At 37.3% G+C, this 13,344-nt stretch overlaps 1 protein-coding gene, 1 long non-coding RNA gene and 3 pseudogenes across 2 annotated transcripts; 3 read left to right on the top strand and 2 right to left on the bottom strand.

The window, feature by feature from the left end:
- Positions 1-57: 57 nt before the first annotated feature.
- LOC125602549 (multiple organellar RNA editing factor 3, mitochondrial-like) lies at positions 58-1,315 on the bottom strand. Its single transcript, XM_048774133.1, has 4 exons — positions 876-1,315; positions 697-794; positions 473-538; positions 58-369 (listed from the first exon to the last, which is right to left on the bottom strand). The coding sequence occupies exons 1-4, from the start codon at positions 1,253-1,255 to the stop codon at positions 170-172; spliced, it is 744 nt and encodes a 247-aa protein (XP_048630090.1). The 5' UTR covers positions 1,256-1,315; the 3' UTR covers positions 58-169.
- A 1,690-nt stretch (positions 1,316-3,005) lies between these two features.
- LOC125602548 lies at positions 3,006-5,283 on the top strand (annotated as a pseudogene).
- Positions 5,284-6,628: 1,345 nt separating this feature from the next.
- On the top strand, positions 6,629-7,634 carry LOC125602547 (annotated as a pseudogene).
- A 688-nt stretch (positions 7,635-8,322) lies between these two features.
- On the bottom strand, positions 8,323-9,822 carry LOC125602551 (annotated as a pseudogene).
- A 2,243-nt stretch (positions 9,823-12,065) lies between these two features.
- Positions 12,066-12,540, top strand: LOC125602540. The gene is made up of 3 exons (XR_007334917.1): positions 12,066-12,098; positions 12,221-12,302; positions 12,484-12,540. It is a non-coding gene; the product is annotated as an uncharacterized LOC125602540 (long non-coding RNA).
- Positions 12,541-13,344: the final 804 nt, after the last annotated feature.

Below are 13,344 nucleotides of genomic sequence, written 5' to 3'. Positions count from 1 at the left end.
ATGTGTACATAATTTCATTTGGTTTGCAATCTAATTTTCGAGTGTCTTTTATGATGATAATGTGGATAATTGATTTTTAACTGATAAAGCTTAATAAACTCCGTTACAGATACAAACTTGTTCATGTGAGTAACAAGGATTTTATATTATTAAGCACTGTGCTTGTCTCTTAACTCTCGGGAGCTTGATTACCCATGGATGGTGGGGGTTGATTTTGGTTCCAGTTCTGTGATGTTGGCTCTCTCCTCTCCACCTGCACAGTCTCACGGCGCCTATCGTACCTAGGCCTAGAACGATTTCTAGTTTGGCGCTGTTCAGTGAACCTGTACTGTGGTCTTGGTATCACCTTTCCTTCAATGTACAAGTCACCTGAAACATCACCAAAAAAAAAACAAATTTGGTTTAGACGCTAAACTTATATCTCTCACAATGTATATAGAAAATCCAAAAAATAATAATAATAATTACAAACCTCCATAGTCTTTGTTTGGTACATCAAGATAAGAATCTGGTAAGACCCAGAGAACACCAGGCAGCCCTGAAGAATCACACAACACTACTCTAATCAGGTATCTTATATATTCTGCCTTATTTCTAAAGACAATAATTCACATTCAGATAGAACAACATCAAAGAGACGTTTTCTCCTTAAAAGCTACATAAGAACTGAAGCTATATAAAAGTCAAAGTAACAACCTTTGACTTTGCAAGAAAGCTCTTCAGAGATCAAAGCACCAAAGCCAGTGTACGTCGAAGTGCAGACCGAGTAAATCTTCTTCTTTGCCTCCTCCTCGCTACAACAAAAACCCAAAAAAAAAAAATCAAATTCCAAAATGCACAAACGAAATGATTATTAAAAAGAAAAGAGATTTTGCCTGCCAACAACTGAAGTCAACGTTTTGACATAAGCACTGATCATCTCATCTTCGGTCGGTTTGGGATCAGTGAACTCCATGACGATGAGCCAGTGCTCGTAATCGCACCCGTCCAGAAGAATCGTCTCCTTCGGCGGACGGTTGCTCCAGTTCGGGGAAGGATCGTTCAGAGGAGAGTATCCTGACCCAGATGTCTTGGGTCGGGTCGTTACGTAACACGGGCCTAATCCGGTTCGGGTCGAGGAAAGCTTGTCGATTAAAGACACGGCGAATCGAGAGCGGGAAGAGAGCGTGGAGAATGAAGAGCAAGAGGAAGTGGACGAAGAGAGGGTATTGGTTAGGACGGTCGCTAACTTGCGCCGGACTGTGAAATGAGCCATCGCCGCCGGTGAGGGTTTCAGCTTCTTCTCTTTTTCCTCTCTTCATTTTCAGTATGCTTCGAGACACTTTATGGGCTAAGTGGGCCTTAGTTTATGTTTTCTAGATGGGCTTGTTTGGGTATTTTGGATATCAGGTCTTTTGGGCAAAGGGTTACTACTGAACTTATTTTCGGTTCGGATAGTAAAATTAGGATTCGAAAAATATTCGGAAGAAGGTTCTCATTTGGTTCCGGTTCCAATTCGGTTATTTTGGGTAATTCGGATACTTTAGATAGTACATCGGATATTTTGGATAAAATATCGAATAATTATAATGATTCGGATAAAATCTTATATATTTTGAATTACTTTGGATATTTCGGATAAAACTATCTGGATACTTTCGAGTAGTTTTCTTCAAATATTTTCATAAACTTTTAGTATAATTTTAAATTTTAAATATATATATATTTAATTATGTAATATATATACATAATTTATATTTAAGATATTCGGGTACTCGTTCGGGTTTCAGTTCAGTTTGGTTCGGTTCAGTTGTTTCAGGTATAGAAATATAAGAACCATTCGAGTATTGAGAGTTTTGCTCTGGTTCTTGTTTCAGGTATTTCGATCCGGTTCCAATTTCGGGTATTTCGGTTGGGTTCCGATTGTTTTTCCCAATCCTATTTCAAACTTTCATTAAGGTTGTCCAATGTACTCATCAGTCTAATCTTTCTAGATAAACCAGATGGTTAATGTAGCTTAATGAGATTATTACCTCCCTCTTTTTAATTGGAAACGAAAAAAAGCACGAGGGATTCTCCCAGTGGCCAAGGTAAAAAAGTTATATGTTGTTCCCTTGAGAAAGTAGATCTTGAAGAAGCAAAATAAACTTTGCTACTCAGGTTGCAGCTCCAAACATGGCGTTGAAGGTACTGGACACAGCAGTGCAAGTCCATGGAGCAGCTTGTTTATCCTCGGACACATTCTTGGCTCATCTGTGGCAACAACGGCTAGAACCCTCAGGATTGCTGATGGAGCTGACGAGGTTCATCTTGGAACCATTGGCAAATTAGAAGTACAGAGAGCTTCAAAACTTTAACATTATTTTCTCAGAAAAAAGAAACAGATGTTTTGTATTCTACATGCAGCAAAATAAGCCTGAAACCTAAATAAGTTTTATACAAGATCTTCTCAACTGTATCTTGTTAATACAAAATGCATTGTGAGACTCATCTCATGCCTCATGGCATCTGCTTCCTACTCTGTTATATCTAAATCAATCCTCATTCAGTATGAAATATTAGAATCATACATATTTTCTTTATAAAAAGTTATCATGATCCCATGAACTCATGCTTCTAGAACCATATTACTATTCATAGGCTTATCATAAAAGCGGCAAACCAAACGTTTCAGATATAGAGAGAAAGGATCACAAACTTGTCGGAAACAAAATAGTCTTCCTAAAGACAGAAAATGTAACATAGCCTCATGTTCTTCCTTTCCTTATACCCCAAAAATAGCATTACAACTTCTCTCTATATAAACCCCATCGAGATCTTTCAACCATTTTTGTCCAAAGTTTTGTAGATACCAAAAAAAAAATTCACTCACCAAAAATAAAATAAAACCAGAGCTAGAAGGGCCTTTATAGCCACACTTGGAAGGCCCCCTCTGCTCCATTTCCAACATTTAAAAATAAAACACATTAGAAAAAAAAATCTAGAAAATTTTTACCTCTTTGAACCTTTTAAGATTTGTATAAAAGATGACGCTTGATGGTGACAAGAAGAAGAAATGCATCATAGCGGGGTTGTCTCGGGTTTGCTAGTCATCATGGTTGTCTCCGTAGCCATCATAGCATCCAAAAACTCACCCAACGAAAACGAGATCAGGCAAAAACACTAAAGCGGTAAAAACAGTTTGTGCACCAACCGACTACAAAGAGACTTGCCTCAAAAGCTTAATGGACGCATCTCCCAAATCCACCGAGCCACTCGCCCTCATCAAACTCAGCTTCAACGTCACCATCAAATCCATTCAAGAAGGTCTCAAGAAAGCCTCTGAAGACGTTAAACACAAAGCTGACAAACACCCGGAAGCTAAAGACGCTTTTGAGCTTTGTGAGAAGGTCATGAACGACGCTATTGCTGATCTGAAAAAATGTGTTGACCATAAGGTCTCGGTTGATGAGATTGAAAGGTTTATCAAGGATCTTCGGGTTTGGATAAGTGGCTCCATCGCGTTCCAGCAGACTTGTATTGATACCTTGAGGAGATTAAATCTACTCTTAAGCACGATATGATCAACATTTTTAAAAGATCAAGACAGCTAAGCAGTAATAGTCTTGCAATGGTTACTGACCTCAACTCCAACGCCACGGAACTAACCGGAGCTTTTGAAAACAACGCTAGAAAGCTTTTATCTACTGAAGATGGTGTCCCAACATGGGTTGGACCAGAGGCGAGGAGGCTCATGGGAGCACCGGGAGGACCACCGGTGAAGGCTAATGCTGTGGTGGCTCAAGACGGAAGTGGTCAGTTCAAGACTATCAACGATGCTCTAAACGCTGTGCCTAAAGAAAACAAAGTGCCGTTCGTCATCCACATCAAAGAAGGTGTATACAAGGAGAAAGTAGTGGTCACTAGGAAGATGCCGTACGTCACTTTTATAGGTGATGGACCAACCAAGACTGTAATCTCCGGCAGCCTTAACTTCGGTATCGGGAAAGTCAAGACGTACCTAACAGCTCCCCTAAGTGAGTTTCGAATTTTGTTTGTCCGAAGTTCCCTACATCATCATATATGAGCAGACATTTTCCAACCGGACTCTCCAACTTAGCCTAAGATTTTGAACTGAACCAGCCTAACTGAACCGAATCGAAATTCGGTTAGTTCAATTCGGTAGGTTTTCGTAAAAAATCAGGTTTCGGTTCAACTTGCCATCGGTTACTTTGGTATTCTTTAATAATATATACCAAACCATACAAACTAAACTAACCGAAGTAACCAGATTTAGAACCAAACTAACCGAATAAATTCGATTTTTTTTAACAAAATTAAACAAAAGTTTAGCCGAAATCAAAAACTTCCGTAGGATTTTCAAAACCTGAACTAGCCAAATATTATATGGAACCAAACTTTTTCAGGTTAACTCGGTAAGATTTATGTTGAACCGAACTACCCTTCGAACCGAACCCACAGGCCTATTCAAACTTATGACTGTTTAGACATCTACTAGATAATCTAAGAGTTTTATCCATTAACTCAACTCCGCGTCTAAACATGACCGACCTTTCTTATATGTGCAGCTGTAGAGGGAGAGCACTTCACAGCAAAGGGCATTGGGATGGAGAACACGGCTGGACCAGAAGGAGGACAAGCGGTAGCCTTAAGAGTCTCGGGGGACTACGCCGTGTTCTTCGACTGTCAAATCGACGGTTACAAGACACCTTATACGTTCACTCTCAACGTCAATTCTACCGTGACTGCACTGTCTCCGGCACCGTGGACTTCATCTTCGGCGACTCGCAATGCATCCTCCAAAACTGCAAATCGTCGTGCGCAAACCTATGGCAGGCCAGTCGTGTATGGTCACCGCTCAGGGACGCAGCGACGTCCGTGAGCCGACGGGAATAGTGGTCCATAACTGCCATATAGTGGGAGATCCGGCGTATATTCGGTTAGAACCGCGAGCAAGGCGTATCTAGGAAGACCGTGGAAGGAGTTCTCGAGGACGATCGTCATAAAGACGACCGTCGATGACGTCATCGATCCGGCGGGATGGCTTCCGTGGAGCGGTGACTTCGCGCTCAAGACGTTGTACTATGCCGAGCATTTGAATGTTGGGCCTGGAGCGAATCAGGCCCAAAGAGTTAAATGGCCTGGTATCAAGAAACTGACGCATGAACAGGCTTTGTCGTACACTTGTGATAGATTCTTAAGTGGTAACACGTGGATTCCAAGGACGCAAGTGCCGTACACGGCGGGCATGTAGGAGATTCCGTTTTGTGAATCGTTTAACTTCAGGGTTTTACATCTTTTGTTTTTAATGTGTTTCTCTGAAATTGTTTTAAGAATGATATAAGCTTGTCCGAATGAGTCGTTCGTTTAGAGTTAACTTTAATAATGGTATGCTTTTTAGAGAATCATGAGACTAGGGGTGATATAAATACTAAAAAAATGATGAGAAAGTCGAGGAAGTTGCATGGTTCGTGGAGATCACGTGATGCTTATCCACATGTATCGTCCTTCGAGAGTGCCTGCCTGCATCGAAATATCCAATATTGTACTCTTTTTTTTGGAAAAAGTCCAATATTGTTCTTTGAACAATGGAATCAATATATTCTTCGTGTCTCGGAAACTAAAACTAAAATTATTTGCCCTACTATTAAATACCACTCATGCGATGTGTTTATTAATTTTTTTACGAAGATGAATATATCTGGTGAAAACAATTTAGCATAGTAATTATATAATTGTATATATATATATCTACCTATAAACAAATTAATATAAATGTGTCCAAAAAAATTTAACATAAGTCATAGTAGTTAGTTTTATCTACATGGGTGCTAGAAAACAATATAAGTTGATGCCCAATGTATAATGAGCATAATATTTTACATTATTGTGAAGTATTTTTATTAAAATAATTAATTAATGTAGGACCATAAAAAGACCATACATTGTCCTGATGGATTTGGAAAAAAGAAAAAACCTATGGCCATTTATATAGAAAAATTAGGTGATAACTCGCGCCGAAACTTAAATTTGGACAATAATAATAGTTACTCTTTTCAAATTAAGTATGAAGTTACTGGTGTAAAAAAAAATTCTCGCTAAAACATGTATTAATTTTAAATGACAATTGATGGTATTTTATTTGTTCTTTGTTGTTTGTTTTTTTAGAATTACATAAACACTCTGACTAATAATAATGTGATATTTTTAATGGGATATATAAAAAGAAGTTGTGTTCACTAATCTTTCCAAAAAATATTTATCATTTATCTATTAAAATATGTGCAATCTATTAAAATAGAATCACAAAGTTGGATTCAACTTAATTCTAGATATAGTTTTCTTTAAACTATATTTATATATATATCTTAGTCTATACTATTACTAATTATTCACATTTAAATATAACCTAATTATAGCTACAATTTTTTTGAAATAGTACGAATTTCCATATTTTACTAACTAAATATTTTCAAATAATCAATTAAGATTTATTAACATCTGATATTATATTTTCTAAAACTTTTTAAAAGCATTTCTAAAATCTAGTCAAAAATATTTACATTCAAATATTATTTAGTATATTTTAATATGAATATTTAATTAAAATTTCTAGCGTAGGATCATAAAAAGACCATACATTATCCTAGTGGGTTTGGAAAAAAGGAGAGAACGTATGGCCATCTATATAAAGCAATATTATAGGGAAAGAAGCGATTGAGAATGTTGAAAACGATACAATAGACGACTCGTTGTCTCGTTGCATTGAATTAAGAGAGCCCCACACTCTCTCCCCCAACGGCCCTCTCCGTCTTCTTCGATCCCTCCACATACCCATTTTTAGCCATTAAAGCACTCACTCACCTCAAAACTCCATATCTCAAACGACACACGAGGAAGAAAATGTCGAACAAATCCCCTGTTTTCCCCATCCCTGACTCTCAACACTTCAGCGATTATGGCTTTTAACTACTTTCAGGTACGTACCGTTACAGTTTAGCTATGTTTTTGAGTATGTTTTTTCTGATGGGAGATCTTGTTTTTTTTTTTAATCAAAGGTTATGGAAGAAGCGAGAAAGCACAAGAGAGAAACGTCAACGAAGTCATCCATCATCAACAGTCTTCACTTCAAGATCCAGAAACCCATTTCAAAAGATGACCCGACCCGGTCCACAATGCACCACAACAAGAGGAAGAAACGGTGTGTGGGGAAGAAGGCTTTACCCTTTTTCAAATGGCGCAAATGGCCAATCTCCACCACCGTCGCCGTCAACGAAGATTGTCGGGTCAGGAACTTTCGCGCCGTAACCGGTTCGATGTCGATGTCGAGTCCGGTTTACTCAACGGAGAGTCGAACCGGGTTTGGCATGCCGTACCGTACGACGACGAGAGACCTTCGTCGGGACCTATAGCGGGAACATTGACGCCGGCGAGGAAAGGTGACGTGGCGGTGCCGTATTTGAGTCTACGAGAGCATAATATGGAGCAGCAGCAGAGGATCTCTATCTCTTCTTCTCCCATTTACTTGGTCACGTAAAAGTTATTATAGTAAATTTAATAACAGTGTGATGTTTTTAAAATTTTCTGCAAGAGGTGGTGAAAGCTGTAAAGTTTCATCTGTCTCACGTGAAACAATATTACTAGTTGGCATTTTAGAAAAATATAGAATATATTACATGCATGCTGCTCCCTGCTTGTATTAACATTTTAAATTATATTTAGTTGGAATATTTTCATGTGATGTTTGAAAATCACTAGGACCGGTAGAGTGGAGATCCTTTGTCGTGTACGACTCATTCGATTATTTGAAAAGGAGCGTTACTACATCGATCTGAACGTTGATACTTTAAAGAGATTAGCGCTCCTCTTTAGGTTTATTTTATACAATCTCACTTTTTAGTCTATAGTCTTTCTAAACTTATAGTTCAAAAAAGAAAGTCTTTCTAAAATTGACTATATAATGACTATGTATCACTCCCTGTATTTTTATTAGATGTCCTTTTAGGACTGTGTACAAAATTTAGAAAACATTTAGTATTTTACATTTTCTAAACAAAACATCACTAATTATCTACCTAACTAGTATTCAACCAATAAAAAATGACCTGAAGAATATGGAAAGTTATATACCATAAAGATTTGATAATTGTTATGAAATCATGAAAATTGAAAACAATAGAATTAAGGTTGCAGCTTGATTACTGAAATACTTTGAAATGATCAATTCTATCAATTAGAAAAAAATCTAAACAATATACAAAAACACTCATAACAATTTTGATAATAAATAAATGAAATGAATTTATTTCATTTTTGTACTACATTCATTTTTCTTTATTCCATTTATTTATTGTGTTTCATGGTGGAATCTTTGTTGTTCTCTTTGAAGAAGTGTTGAGCTTCACGAGCGCGTCGCAGTTTATCTCTTCAACGAAATGAAAATGTGGGTACTTGTGGCCCATAGTCATTGTCTTGACCATAGCTCGGTTGAATCCCCTGAGAGGAACTATTTGATCTTCAAAGTTACTTGCTGTAGTAGAAACAGAGTCTCCTCTTGTAACAGAATCTGTTATGTTTCCTTTTTGGCCACCAAAACGAAGAACGTCCTCTTTCAAAACTCTACCATCTTTACCACTTCCAGTAACGGCATTGATGTCTATGCCAAGGTCTTTTGCAAGGTTACGAACAGATGGCGTTGACAGAGCTCCAACAAGATTGTCTGTTTTTGACTTTGAACTATCAGAGGATACTAGAAGAGCATCCTGGGCGTCTTCTACAGCTAGCTTAACTAGAGTTTCTCCAACCTTGCATCAATGCATATAAAACATATAGACATTCAACACAAAAGATTTTTACATCCGATTTAAATAAAACTTTCTCTAACAAAATCTAAATGATATGCTTAATCATAGCCTTATTGAACTAATTTTATAGTATGATTCTCTAACCTTGATAATGTCACCTGGAGCATGTGAAATGAGAGCTACTTTCCCCTTAAAACGACTTGTTATCTCAATAAATTGCTTTATCGCTCTGAACTTCACAGAGTGCCTGAAACTCTTCCACAGGATCTCCCTGCCAAAAAGCAGGAAATGGCTGATTATAAAGAATAAAAAAAGATTGAAAAATTTAGCAGAGGAAGAAAAAACTCAACGGACCTCATTGACAAACCACTTGAGAAGCTCACATTCAGCAATACCTTCCCCAGTTTGTGCCAGCGCCCAGCGGCACATCAATGAACCCTCCTGCTGCATTTGAATCTATAGCCATGGCTTCGTTCGAAAACCAGCTTCTACTTCCTCTCCTCCACACCATTTCATCAACTGCCTCCATATTACAAAAATATCATAAGCAACTTGTTTAATCTTCCCACAAATAACCACAAATCTAAAACACTTATTAGTCTTAGCAAACGGTCTTTCCTTTGAAAAGTGAAAAACTATATTTTCTTTTCCTCATAACTTTAACGGCACAATGTTTCTTTGTCCCTACAAAAGCTTGTCGGGAACTGATCGAAAAGTGAAGCCAAAACAATCAACGCCTCAAACAAAGTTATATATTTGGTCTCAAGAAACTTACGGAGAGAGAATGGACAGGAATGGAGAGGCGACCGACTGAGAATGATACTCCGGTGCACGGAACGGCGGAGAGCAAACAGAAGACGAGATGAATGGACGGAGAAAACGATGGCTCCGTAAGATCCGTCGCGCGATCATCGTCATTCTCACCAGAGTATACGGAGAAGCAGAGAACAAAAACAGATGAATTATGATTCCCTCTCCAACAACTAAGAAGTTAGCAAGAAAAATAAATCTCTGGCAGAGACAAGACAACGTACTTGTATTTGTGTTTTAGTTCTAATCTGATTAAAGCTAAAAGTGGCAGCTAAATAGATATAACTAATGGATTAGTGACGCTAAAAGAAGAAAAGATTATTGGATTAGTTTATGCATGCACGTCATGTCAGCAATACTTTAGAGCTAGGAGCCTATGATCAACGTTACACGCGTGTATTGAATCATGAGACAGACCAATCGTCAGGTGATCGTTTGTGAAAGTGTTGGCAGAAGTGGCCATAACTAGTGTATAAATAAATAAGGGAAATTGTCAATAATATCACCTTTTGAAGTTTATGTCTCAAAAAGAGCACTAGAAGGAAAAAGTCACAAAAATGACATTCATTAAAGAATAAAATATCCATAATATCATTGTTTAAATTAAATAAACAAACAAAAATAAATAAAAAAATAAAAATAAAAAAAAATAATAAAAAAAAAAATAATAAAAAAAATTTATAGTTTCAGATTATATGTTTTCAGATTCGAAATTTTTATAATTTTTTTAAAAAAAATTTTTGAATTTTTTTTTCAAATTTTCTTTTTATAGTTAAAAATAATTTTTGAAACTGTTTTATAAATTTATTTTTTTATTTAGTATTTATTTTTTAAAATTTTAAACCCTAATTCCAAAATCCCACTCCCTTAACTCTAAACCCTAAGGTTTGGATTAATTAACCCAAGGGGTATAAGTGTATATTACCTCTTTAATGAAACCTATTTTTGTGACTTTGAGCCTTGAGTGCTACTTTGGGAACAAAAACTTGGTTGGTGCTATTCCTAGTCATTTTCTAAATAAATAATACTAGTATGTTTTAAAGTGTGATATACGATTAATTTATGAAAGCTTATGATTATGAACAGATACGATTCAAAATACTTTTGTCTAAAAATATGAATTTCATTAAAACTTTTCGTTGTATTATTATCGAAAAAGTAAAAATGGATTTGATTCAGATCCGCCAGGTCACGTAGGACTAAAGACCACTAGCCAAACATATATTTATTTGATAAAAATACAAATGTATCTTTATAAAACACATGATTAATTCATTTTCTAATCATATGTATCCATGTAGAAAAGATACTACTACTGTATTAAAAAGAAAATTAAATTAGCGTTTATACAAAAAAAAACGTGATTAATTCGTTTTCTAATCATATGTATCCATGTAGAAAAGATACTACTACTACTACTGTATTAAAAAGAAAAATAAAACTAGCATTATACAACAAAAATAAATCACTTAACGAAAACATTATTATCAAAACAGCGTTTGCGTCGAGGAGTGTGCCAGTGCCACTGTACCGGGCGTGACTCGCAATCTCAACGAAGAAGGTAGAGAGAACCACGAAACGGAGCTCGAGAAATGGCTTCACGCACGAAGGGAAAGACGACGATGGAAGTGGAGGCGATGGAGTTGCCGTCGTAACAATCATCAACCCTCCCGTCAATTCGCTATCGTTCGACGGTACTCTGTTCCTCTTCGATCTTGAATGGATTCACCTTTTCAGATTCTAGGTCAATTTCGCTATTTACCTCTCGCCGAACTCTGTTACGGCTCCCCGATTGAATTTAATGATCTGATTATGTGAAAAATTGGACTACTACTATGATCTCATGCTATTGTAGATTAGTGAATAGCTATGATCTCAAGAAAACGTCGTTTTTTAGCATTCGAGACGAAGCAGTGAAAAAACTACTGTATTGGTTACTCTGTTTTTTTTTGTATATTGGTGAGTACAGTGCTGGATAACCTCAAAAGTAATTACGAGGAAGCTGAGCAGGAATGATGTTAAAGCTATTGTTATTACTGGTACGTCTTGAGATCACTCTCTTGCAAGACAAAAACAGAAGACATTTATGCAAACTTTGGAGATGGTTTGGTAAATGGCTTTTGTGTGTTTTTTTTTTTTACGGCAGGGGGGAAAAAGGGGAAGTTCTCTGGTGGATTTGATATATCTGGTTTTGGTGAAGTTCAGAAAGGGACAAGTATGTTTTCAGTATCTTGGTGTCTTTGTTGATTGTATTGACGTCATGTATTAATGTTTGTAGTACTGTATATTGATTTTTCTCAGGGAAAGAGCCGAAGTTGGATACTTATCGATTGACATCCTAACTGATTTGTTTGAAGGTTATCTCTCTATCTTACTGAATGTATTGGTCTTTGCAATGGTTATGATGACATCCTAACTGGTTTATTTATTTGTTTTCAGCTGCAAGGAAGCGTCTGTCGCTGCCATTGATGGGCTTGCTTGGGAGGAGGGTTAGAACTTGCCATGGTATGGTTTTTCTATGTATACCACTTCACCCTCAATAAATCGTCTTGAGACTGTTGAGCCGCCTGATGGTGAGCATTTTCTTTTTAGATGGATGTGTGATACAGTTGTATGACTTGTTTCAGGCTTGCCATGCAAGGATATCAGCTCCTGGTGCACAGTTAGGTTTGCCTGAGCTGCAACTCGGTGTTATTCCTGGGTTTGGAGGTAGTTATTCAAATTTGTTGATTGCTAAGTCCATAATCGTGTTTCCCTTCAGCTGTATACGAGTTTTGATCACATAGGAGGCAAAATCTTTGACTCCTATGAACAATCATATGTGATCATGTAATAATTCAACTCGCTTTCATTTTTATCTTCCTGATTATGCTCTTTTGGATTGATGCAGGAACACAGCGTCTTCCACGTCTTGTCGGTCTCACAAAAAGCCCTTGAAATGATTTTGGTACGTCAGTGCCTTAATTTATGGTTGGGTTAAGTATGCTTTGGTTTAAATGTAACGGCATTCTTTTGTTGAAACATATAGACATCTAAGCCGGTTATTAAAGCCGAGGAAGGTCATTCATTGGGTCTTGTTGATGCTGTCGTGCCACCTGCCGAGATACTAAACGCTGCTCGTCGCTGGGCCCTTGACATAGCCGAAGGAGAGAAAACCGTGGGTTTGTAGGTTTTTAAAGACTGATAAGTTACCTCCTCTTGGAGAGGCAAGGGAAATACTGAAGTTTGCCAGAGAGCAGACACGCAAGCAAGCCCCAACTGAAACACCCCTTAATGTGCCTTGAGGCTGTGAAGTGGGTATTGTTTCTGGTCCGAGGGCTGGTTTAGAGAAGGTATATTACTATTGTCGTCTCTTTGTTATATGTTCTTCAATGTTTCCCCCAAGACTAGTAACCCTTACGAATTTCCATCACATTGTCACTTACGGGGCTCAAGTAGGCTCACAAGTGGTAAAACTGGATACCACCAAAGCTTGATCCATGTTTTCTTTTCTCAGCGAGGAACTACAAAGGTCTGTGAGTGTTTAGCAGTGTCATTTAGACATTTTTTTTTTTTTTTTTGAAAACAATTTTGATATATCAACTTTATTTCTTTACAATATTAAAGCTTTCTTTTTGATTCCTTCCAATTTTCTTATTGACAGGTTCATGGAGTTATGCTCGTAGGGTTGGTGCCAAGGAGATTAAAAAAGGTGCCCTCATCGGAGGCGGTGTGATGGGATCTGGAATAGCCACGCATTGATCCTCAGTAA

The sequence above is a fragment of the Brassica napus genome, unplaced genomic scaffold (genome assembly GCF_020379485.1).
Source record: "Brassica napus cultivar Da-Ae unplaced genomic scaffold, Da-Ae ScsIHWf_2890;HRSCAF=3674, whole genome shotgun sequence".
NCBI classification, from domain to species: domain Eukaryota; kingdom Viridiplantae; phylum Streptophyta; class Magnoliopsida; order Brassicales; family Brassicaceae; genus Brassica; species Brassica napus.
The sequence above is the reverse complement of the archived record's forward strand: the minus strand, read 5'-3'. Positions and strand labels throughout refer to the sequence as shown.

What these genes read in the sequence shown, in the direction of transcription:
- LOC125602549 (XM_048774133.1), bottom strand. Translation starts at nt 1,255, where the DNA reads ATGGCTCATTTCACAGTCCGGCGCAAGTTAGCGACCGTCCTAACCAAT. An exon ending in GCTTTCTTGCAAAGTCAAAG is followed by an intron (nt 539 to 696) that starts GTTGTTACTTTG and finishes GTGATTCTTCAG; the next exon opens with GGCTGCCTGGTGTTCTCTGG. An exon ending in ACCAAACAAAGACTATGGAG is followed by an intron (nt 370 to 472) that starts GTTTGTAATTAT and finishes GTGATGTTTCAG; the next exon opens with GTGACTTGTACATTGAAGGA.